This window comes from Coregonus lavaretus (genome assembly GCF_964263955.1).
Source record: "Coregonus lavaretus genome assembly, contig: HAP1_SCAFFOLD_633, whole genome shotgun sequence".
Lineage (NCBI taxonomy): Eukaryota > Metazoa > Chordata > Actinopteri > Salmoniformes > Salmonidae > Coregonus > Coregonus lavaretus.
Window position 1 is genome coordinate 139,058 of NW_028160063.1, and position 10,000 is coordinate 149,057.

At 47.7% G+C, this 10,000-nt stretch overlaps 1 protein-coding gene across 1 annotated transcript in view; it reads right to left on the minus strand.

Annotated features, from left to right (window-relative positions):
- Positions 1-10,000, minus strand: part of LOC311122223 (anthrax toxin receptor 2-like) — an 80,131-nt gene that overhangs the window by 30,994 nt on the left and 39,137 nt on the right. The window contains exon 13 of the mRNA XM_084196609.1: positions 5,489-5,587. Coding sequence (XP_084052735.1) covers positions 5,489-5,587 — 99 coding nt within the window. The remainder of the gene's footprint in view (positions 1-5,488; positions 5,588-10,000) is intronic.

A 10,000-nucleotide genomic window follows, 5' to 3' on the forward strand; every position in this document is an offset into this window, starting at 1 on the left:
GTGGTCACATCAGACAGGGACCAGTGGTTATTTCAGGTTCCCATTCAGTTCATTCAGGAAGTGTAATTAAACTTACATATTTTGTTGGTAACTTTTGGTAACATTACACTGTCCTGAAAAGTAAACATACAGAGTGATTGTTACCCACAATTCATAAACTAATTAATTGGCTAACCACATATATCATAGCTATATGGGTGTAAACAAAAGTCCATCCTCCCTTTCGTAAAACCTAAAGAATAACCTGAAGAACAACCTGAAGAATAACCTAAAGAATAACCTGAAGAATAACCTGAAGAATAACCTGAAGAATAACCTGAAGGATAACCTGAAGAATAACCTGAAGAATAACCTGAAGAATAACCTGAAAAATAACCTGAAGAATAACCTGAAGAACAACCTGAAGAATAACCTGAAGAATAACCTGAAGAATAACCTGAAGAATAACCTGAAGAATAACCTGAAGAATAACCTGAAGAATAACCTGAAGGATAACCTGAAGAATAACCTGAAGAATAACCTGAAGAATAACCTAAAGAATAACCTGAAGAATAACCTGAAGAACAACCTGAAGAATAACCTGAAGAATAACCTGAAGAATAACCTGAAGAATAACCTTAAGAATAACCTGAAGAATAACCTGAAGGATAACCTGAAGAATAACCTGAAGAATAACCTGAAGAATAACCTGAAGAATAACCTGAAGAATAACCTGAAGAATAACCTGAAGGATAACCTGAAGAATAACCTGAAGAATAACCTGAAGAATAACCTGAAGAATAACCTGAAGAACAACCTGAAGAATAACCTGAAGAATAACCTGAAGAATAACCTGAAGGATAACCTGAAGAATAACCTGAAGGATAACCTGAAGAATAACCTGAAGAATAACCTGAAGAATAACCTTAAGAATAACCTGAAGAATAACCTGAAGAATAACCTGAAGAATAACGTGAAGAATAACCTAAAGTATAACCTGAAGAATAACCTGAAGAATAACCTGAAGAATAACCTGAAGAATAACCTGAAGTATAACCTGAAGAATAACCTGAAGTATAACCTGAAGAATAACCTGAAGTATAACCTGAAGAATAACCTTAAGAATAACCTGAAGAATAACCAGGTTTGGTGTTGTTTTTATTGTTTTCCCACAGTGCCTTTTTTTCTGCTTCCCCCTAAGCTTCCTGTTTTAATTAAATGCATCACAGCTGTTGCCGGGTAAATCCACCGGCACGGCAGAAGAGAGGTGAGTGTTTAATTAGTGACATGCTCTTCAAGCTCTAGGTTAAGCCTCTACAATACAGAACAGATTTTCATGATCACCATCCACCTGGGAAATACACACCTCCCTACAGATATACAAGATGTATAACTGTCTATCAATCCTGATGAATAAAACACAAACGCATGGAGGGACGCAGACTCACACACACACACACACACACACACACACACACACACACACACACACACACACACACACACACACACACACACACACACTACTTCCTGTAAACCTAAGGCAACATGGGATATCCCTCACCCACAGATACACTATCCACCCTGATGAATAAAAGATTCCCTGTACATTCCATCGCTGCAGGTCGTATGTGCATTGTGCGTCAACATGTCTGAGTCAACACGCTTCCTTTACAGGAATAGAGAAAATGACAGGTTGATCTTTAAACAACACCTCTACCCCGATCCACAGAAACACTTCCTTGATCTACAGAGACAGCTTCAGAAGTGGAGATGGGCTGTCTGGGAGTATCAACATGGTGTTTATGAAGAGAGGAGATGGTGGATAGGAGACGTATGAACAGATGGAGAGAGGAGATGGTAGATATGGGACGTATGAAGAGATGGAGAGAGGAGATGGTGGATAGGGGACGTATGAAGTGATGGAGAGAGGAGATGGTGGATATGGGGACGTATGAAGAGATGGAGAGAGGAGATGGTGGATAGGGGACGTATGAAGTGATGGAGAGAGGAGATGGTGGATAGGGGACGTATGAAGAGATGGAGAGAGGAGATGGTGGATATGGGGACGTATGAAGTGATGGAGAGAGGAGATGGTGGATAGGAGACGTATGAAGTGATGGAGAGAGGAGATGGTGGATAGGGGACGTATGAAGTGATGGAGAGAGGAGATGGTGGATAGGGGACGTATGAAGAGATGGAGAGAGGAGATGGTGGATAGGGGACGTATGAAGAGATGGAGAGAGGAGATGGTGGATAGGGGACGTATGAAGTGATGGAGAGAGGAGATGGTGGATAGGGGGACGTATGAAGAGATGGAGAGAGGAGATGGTGGATAGGGGATAGGGGGTAGGGGATAGGGGGTAGGGGGTAGGGGGTAGGGGGTAGGGGGTAGGGGGTAGGAGATAGGGGGTAGGGGATAGGGGGTAGGGGGTAGGGGATAGGGGTAGGGGATAGGGGGTAGGGGGTAAGGGGATAGTGGTTAGGGGGTAGGGGATAGGGGATAGGGGATAGGAGATAGGGGATATAAGGTAGGGGATAGTGGTTAGGGGTAGGGGATAGGGGGTAGGGGGTAGGAGATAGGGGGTAAGGGGATAGGGGATAGGGGATAGGGGATAGGGGATAGGGGATATGGGGTAGGGGATAGGGGATATGGAGTAGGGGATAGGGGGTAGGGGGTAGGGGATATGGGGTAGGGGATAGGGGGTAGGGGGTAGGGGATAGGGGATAGGGGATATAAGGTAGGGGATAGTGGTTAGGGGGTAGGGGATAGGGGGTAGGGGGTAGGAGATAGGGGGTAAGGGGATAGGGGATAGGGGATAGGGGATAGGGGATATGGGATAGGGGATATGGGGTAGGGGATAGGGGGTAGGGGATAGGGGATAGGGGATATGGGGTAGGGGATAGGGGATAGGGGATAGGGGTAAGGGGATAGGGGATAGGGGATATGGGGTAGGGGATAGGAGATAGTGGATAGGAGATAGGGGGTAGGGATAGGGGATATGGGGTAGGGGATAGGGGATATGGGGTAGGAGATAGGGGATAGGGGATAGGTGGTAGGGGGTAGGGGATAGGAGATAGGGGGTAGGGGATAGGGGATAGGGGATAGGGGGTAGGAGATAGGGGATAGGGGTAAGGGGATAAGGGATATGGGGTAGGGGATAGGGGTAGGGGATAGGGGGTAGGGATTAGGGGATGGGGGATAGGGGATAGGGGATAGGGGATAGGGGGTAGGGGATAGGGGATAGGGGGTAGGGGATAGGGGATAGGGGATATGTGATAGGGGGTAGGGGATATGGAGTAGGGGATAGGGGGTAGGGGGTAGGGGATATGGGGTAGGGGATAGGGGGTAGGGGGTAGGGGATAGGGGATAGGGGATATAAGGTAGGGGATAGTGGTTAGGGGGTAGGGGATAGGGGGTAGGGGGTAGGAGATAGGGGGTAAGGGGATAGGGGATAGGGGATAGGGGATAGGGGATAGGGGATATGGGATAGGGGATAGGGGATATGGGGTAGGGGATAGGGGGTAGGGGATAGGGGATAGGGGATATGGGGTAGGGGATAGGGGATAGGGGATAGGGGTAAGGGGATAGGGGATAGGGGATATGGGGTAGGGGATAGGAGATAGTGGATAGGAGATAGGGGGTAGGGATAGGGGATATGGGGTAGGGGATAGGGGATATGGGGTAGGAGATAGGGGATAGGGGATAGGTGGTAGGGGGTAGGGGATAGGAGATAGGGGGTAGGGGATAGGGGATAGGGGATAGGGGGTAGGAGATAGGGGATAGGGGTAAGGGGATAAGGGATATGGGGTAGGGGATAGGGGTAGGGGATAGGGGGTAGGGATTAGGGGATGGGGATAGGGGATAGGGGATAGGGGATAGGGGATAGGGGGTAGGGGATAGGGGATAGGGGATAGGGGGTAGGGGATAGGGGATAGGGGATATGTGATAGGGGGTAGGGGTTAGGGGGTAGGGGATAGGGGACATGGGGTAGGGGATAGGGGATAGGGGATAGGGGATAGGGGATATGGGATAGGGAGTACAGGGTGGTGAAGCAAGGGATTTAAACGTGTTAGCTTGAAAGCTACGTCTACTCCCTTTGGAGAAAAAGCAAGCAGGCGAGGAACGTAGTAGACGAGGGAGGGAAGGAGGGAAGGAGGCAGGGAGGGACACAGTGGGCTGAACAAGGCCCAGAGTTGGAAGGGAGGAGAGAGATGGAGAGATGGAGAGATGTAGACGTACATCAAGCCGACAGGAGAGAGAAGGAGTGATGGCAGCACCTGTCATGTCAAAGCCGTCAGAGAGCTGACAAGAATGCCAGGACTCCTTGTCGTATCATAACACACACACACACTCACACACAAACACAGACACACACACACACACACACACACACACAGACACACACACACACAAACACAGACACACACACACACACACACACACATACACACACACAGATACGACTCATCCTACTGTACCGTACACACACAACCCCAGAAGATTCGCTTTACTTTGCACACCCCTGATATCACTGGCAGGCCGGCAGAGCTACAGTATAGCGAGGGGTTTGAGTTTGTTCTCATCTGGAACGTTTAACAAAAGACGTCCAGGCTGTTCTGTTCTGGGCATGTTGCTAGGTGACATTTTAGCACCAGATGATTCCAGATCCAGTGTGTCAGTGGTGAGTCACACTCTGGGAACCAGTTCTGAGTGATGGGCCTTATCGTCAACATGAACCAGCCAAGGCATGGGCCTTACCGTCAACATGAACCAGCCAAGGCCTGGGCCTTACCGTCAACATGAACCAGCCAAGGCCTGGGCCTTACCATCAACATGAACCAGCCAAGGCATAGCTAAAACTATGCTACTGTTCATTAATGCTGTTGGGGGAAGACAAGTGACTTTATTAACATAATAAGCCATTTAGCAGACGCTTTTATCCAAAGCGACATACAGTCATGTGCGCATACATTTTTACGTCCCGGGGATCAAACCCACTACCCTGGCCTTACAAGCGCCATGCTCTACCAATTGAGCTACAGAGGACCACAACTGTTCAGTAATGTTGTTGGGGGAAGACAAGTGACTGTATTAACATTACCCTACTGTTCAGTAATGTTGTTGGGGGAAGACAAGTGACTGTAAAGAGTCAGGGGTTTTTACAACCCACACAGGTTGTGATGATAAAATAAGTCCATTCTTTTTAGATAGACGAAATAAAATGACATCATCTCCACTGATAGTGTTCCACTGAATCTCCATCTCCATTTGTATCCGGCACCAGGGCTCTCTGAGTCAGAGAAACCAAGCCATGATGTTTAAGACAGTACCAGAAATATAGGACAGACAACCCACGTGTACTGAATGTTACAGAGGACACGTCCCTGTCCCTCACTGTCCTCCAATCTGTGTCACTTGCAAGACGGACACTACTAGGGCACACACAGCTAACCAGCTAGTAATTCCACATTGGCTACATGAACAGAATAATGTTTAGAGTGTAACCTCCATGCGTTTGATCCCTCCAGCCCCTCTCCCTCCATAGTACGAGGCGTCTACAGTCGCCCACTTCTTCTTGGGCAAGGGGTCATCCTCCTCTGGCTCCTACAGGGATAACAAACATGTCAGGAATGTGTGCAAAAACTCAAAACACACACACACACATACACACACACACACAATCACATACACATGCAGGAAGGCACACACGCACACACCACACACAAATACAAATACACACAGATTTACACATATGGAAGCATTTGGAAGGATGTGAATAGAATGACGCTGAAAACTTGGACTTAGAAGTCAATGCTGTAATGCTGGGTGCTGTAATGCTGGGTGCTGTAATGCTGGGTGCTGTAATGCTGGGTGCTGTAATGCTGGGTGCTGTCATGCTGGGTGCTGTAATGCTGGGTGCTGTAATGCTGGGTGCTGTAATGCTGGGTGCTGTAATGCTGGGTGCTGTCATGCTGGGTGCTGTAATGCTGGGTTCTGTAATGCTGGGTGCTGTCATGCTGGGTGCTGTAATGCTGGGTGCTGTAATGCTGGGTGCTGTAATGCTGGGTGCTGTAATGCTGGGTGATGTAATGCTGGGTGCTGTAATGCTTGGTTATGAGACATAGGAAATGTGAGCCTCCCAGTGAATATGATGTCAGCTTGTGTTGAAATGAGGGACTGATTTACTGCAGACCTCTCTGTGGACGATGAAAACCTGCCTGAACTTTGGCTTGCGTCATTTATAGTTGGGAAAGACATCAGCTCCTACAAGAGCAGCAAGTAGATTATTTGATTCAATAGTAAAAGAGGGCACAACAAAGCCTATTCCCCCAACAGGAGACTGAAAAAAATTAAAAAATGTAAGGGCTTGTAAGTAAGCATTTCACTGTAATGTCTACACCTGTTGTATTCAGCGCATGTGGCAAATACAATTTGATTTAATTTGAGCTGTTGGTATTGTCTTGTAGGACAGTTGATTCAATAGTATCTGTTGGTATTGTCTTGTAGGACAGTTGATTCAATAGTATCTGTTGGTATTGTCTTGTAGGACAGTTGATTCAATAGTATCTGTTGGTATTGTCTTGTAGGACAGTTGATTCAATAGTATATGTTGGTATTGTCTTGAAGGACAGTTGATTCAATAGTATCTGTTGGTATTGTCTTGTAGGACAGTTGATTCAATAGTATCTGTTGGTATTGTCTTGTAGGGCAGTTGATTCAATAGTATCTGTTGGTATTGTCTTGTAGGACAGTTGATTCAATAGTATCTGTTGGTATTGTCTTGAAGGACAGTTAATTCAATAGTATCTGTTGGTATTGTCTTGTATGGCAGTTGATTCAATAGTATCTGTTGGTATTGTCTTGTAGGACAGTTGATTCAATAGTATCTGTTGGTATTGTCTTGTAGGACAGTTGATTCAATAGTATCTGTTGGTATTGTCTTGTAGGACAGTTGATTCAATAGTATCTGTTGGTTTTGTCTTGTAGGGCAGTTGAATTTAAGTGCTGTCTTTTACTAGTAGCCTACCTAATAATTGCTGTTGGAAATGTTTGATTAGTCAGTACTTGTGACTGTCATTGTGGACTTTTTGTGGTCAGTTTCAGGCCTATTTGTGTAACAGTCTTGCTAATTTGTGGGCGTGTTGTAATGTATGGGGGGGGAGGAGTTTCTTCACCTTTGCCAGGCAAATCAGCATTCAGTGTTGGGAGGTGGGTCTTTCACCTCTGCAAGGAAATTAGTGCTAGTACTTCAGTCTCCCCTGTTTTATCAGAGGCAGATGTAAGCGGCGGTATTGTCTCCAAAACCAAGACGTTCTGCCGAGTTGTTCTGCCGAGTTGTTCTGCCGAGTTGTTCTACCGAGTTGTTCTGCCGAGTTGTTCTGCCGAGTTGTTCTGCCGAGTTGTTCTGCCGAGTTGTTCTGCCGAGTTGTTCTACCGAGTTGTTCTGCGGAGTTGTTGTGCAGAGTTGTTCTGCCGAGTTGTTGTGCAGAGTTGTTCTGCCGAGTTGTTCTGCCGAGATGTTGTGCAGAGTTGTTCTGCCGAGTTGTTCTGCCGAGTTGTTCTACCGAGTTGTTCTGCCGAGTTGTTGTGCAGAGTTGTTATGCCGAGTTGTTCTACCGAGTTGTTCTGCGGAGTTGTTCTGCCGAGTTGTTCTGCCGAGTTGTTCTACCGAGTTGTTCTGCGGAGTTGTTGTGCAGAGTTGTTCTGCCGAGTTGTTCTACCGAGTTGTTCTGCAGAGTTGTTGTGCAGAGTTGTTCTGCCGAGTTGTTGTGCAGAGTTGTTCTACCGAGTTGTTCTGCCGAGTTGTTCTGCCGAGTTGTTGTGCAGAGTTGTTGTGCAGAGTTGTTCTGCCGAGTTGTTCTGCCGAGTTGATCTGCCGAGTTGTTCTACCGAGTTGTTCTGCGGAGTTGTTGTGCAGAGTTGTTCTGCCGAGTTGTTCTGCCGAGTTGTTCTGCCGAGTTGTTGTGCAGAGTTGTTCTGCCGAGTTGTTCTGCCGAGTTGTTCTGCTGAGTTGTTCTACCGAGTTGTTCTGCGGAGTTGTTGTGCAGAGTTGTTCTGCCGAGTTATTGTGCAGAGTTGTTCTGCCGAGTTGTTGTGCAGAGTTGTTCTGCCGAGTTGTTCTGCCGAGTTGTTCTGCCGAGTTGTTGTGCAGAGTTGTTCTGCCGAGTTGTTCTGCCGAGTTGTTCTGCCGAGTTGTTGTGCAGAGTTGTTCTGCCGAGTTGTTCTGCCGAGTTGTTCTGCCGAGTTGTTCTGCAGAGTTGTTCTGCCGAGTTGTTGTGCAGAGTTGTTCTGCCGAGTTATTCTGCCGAGTTGTTCTGCCGAGTTGTTCTGCCGAGTTGTTCTACCGAGTTGTTCTGCGGAGTTGTTCTGCCGAGTTGTTCTGCCGAGTTGTTCTGCCGAGTTGTTCTACCGAGTTGTTCTGCGGAGTTGTTGTGCAGAGTTGTTCTGCCGAGTTGTTCTGCCGAGTTGTTCTGCCGAGTTGTTGTGCAGAGTTGTTCTGCCGAGTTGTTCTGCCGAGTTGTTCTGCCGAGTTGTTCTGCGGAGTTGTTGTGCAGAGTTGTTCTGCCGAGTTGTTCTGCCGAGTTGTTGTGCAGAGTTGTTCTGCCGAGTTGTTCTGCCGAGTTGTTCTGCCGAGTTGTTCTACCGAGTTGTTCTGCCGAGTTGTTGTGCAGAGTTGTTCTGCCGAGTTGTTGTGCGGAGTTGTTCTGCCGAGTTGTTCTGCGGAGTTGTTCTGCCGAGTTGATGTGCAGAGTTGTTCTGCCGAGTTCTTCTGCCGAGTTGTTCTGCCGAGTTGTTCTGCCGAGTTGTTCTGCCGAGTTGTTCTACCGAGTTGTTCTGCGGAGTTGTTGTGCAGAGTTGTTCTGCCGAGTTGTTCTGCCGAGTTGTTCTGCCGAGTTGTTGTGCAGAGTTGTTCTGCCGAGTTGTTCTGCGGAGTTGTTCTGCGGAGTTGTTGTGCAGAGTTGTTCTGCCGAGTTGTTCTGCCGAGTTGTTGTGCAGAGTTGTTCTGCCGAGTTGTTCTACCGAGTTGTTCTGCGGACTTGTTGTGCAGAGTTGTTCTGCCGAGTTGTTGTGCAGAGTTGTTCTGCCGAGTTGTTGTGCCGAGTTGTTGTGCAGAGTTGTTCTGCCGAGTTGTTCTGCCGAGTTGTTCTGCCGAGTTGTTCTACCGAGTTGTTCTGCGGAGTTGTTGTGCAGAGTTGTTCTGCCGAGTTGTTCTACCGAGTTGTTCTGCGGAGTTGTTTTGCAGAGTTGTTCTGCCGAGTTGTTCTGCCGAGTTGTTCTGCCGAGTTGTTGTGCAGAGTTGTTCTGCCGAGTTGTTCTGCCGAGTTGTTCTGCCGAGTTCTTCTACCGAGTTGTTCTGCCGAGTTGTTCTACCGAGTTGTTCTGCCGAGTTGTTCTGCCGAGTTGTTCTACCGAGTTGTTCTGCGGAGTTGTTGTGCAGAGTTGTTCTGCCGAGTTGTTGTGCAGAGTTGTTCTGCCGAGTTGTTCTGCCGAGTTGTTGTGCAGAGTTGTTCTGCCGAGTTGTTCTGCCGAGTTGTTCTACCGAGTTGTTCTGCGGAGTTGTTGTGCAGAGTTGTTCTGCCGAGTTGTTGTGCAGAGTTGTTCTGCCGAGTTGTTCTGCCGAGTTGTTCTGCCGAGTTGTTCTGCCGAGTTGTTAGAAGAAGGAACGTGAGGAAGGCTTCACACCACTCTCTCACTTGAGTATCTTACCTAGTTATTTTCTGATTATCTCATTTTGCTCTTTTGTAGTTTTGGTGTGTTTTTTTTAACCCAGTTTGCTCCTCTCCCTGTAGGCTTTACAGACGCTCCCCACCCCGTGGCTGCAACCCTTCTAATTTAGTGTACCCTGCGTGCACAACCCATTTGGAATTCCTAGTCCAGGGTTGGAGATGACAACCCCACGGTACTTGCCTACAGAGCAGTAAGGGGAATTGCCCCTCCCTACCTTCAGGCTATGCTCAAACCCTACACCCCAACCCGAAGCACTCTGTTCTGTCACCTCTGGTTTCTTGGCCCTCC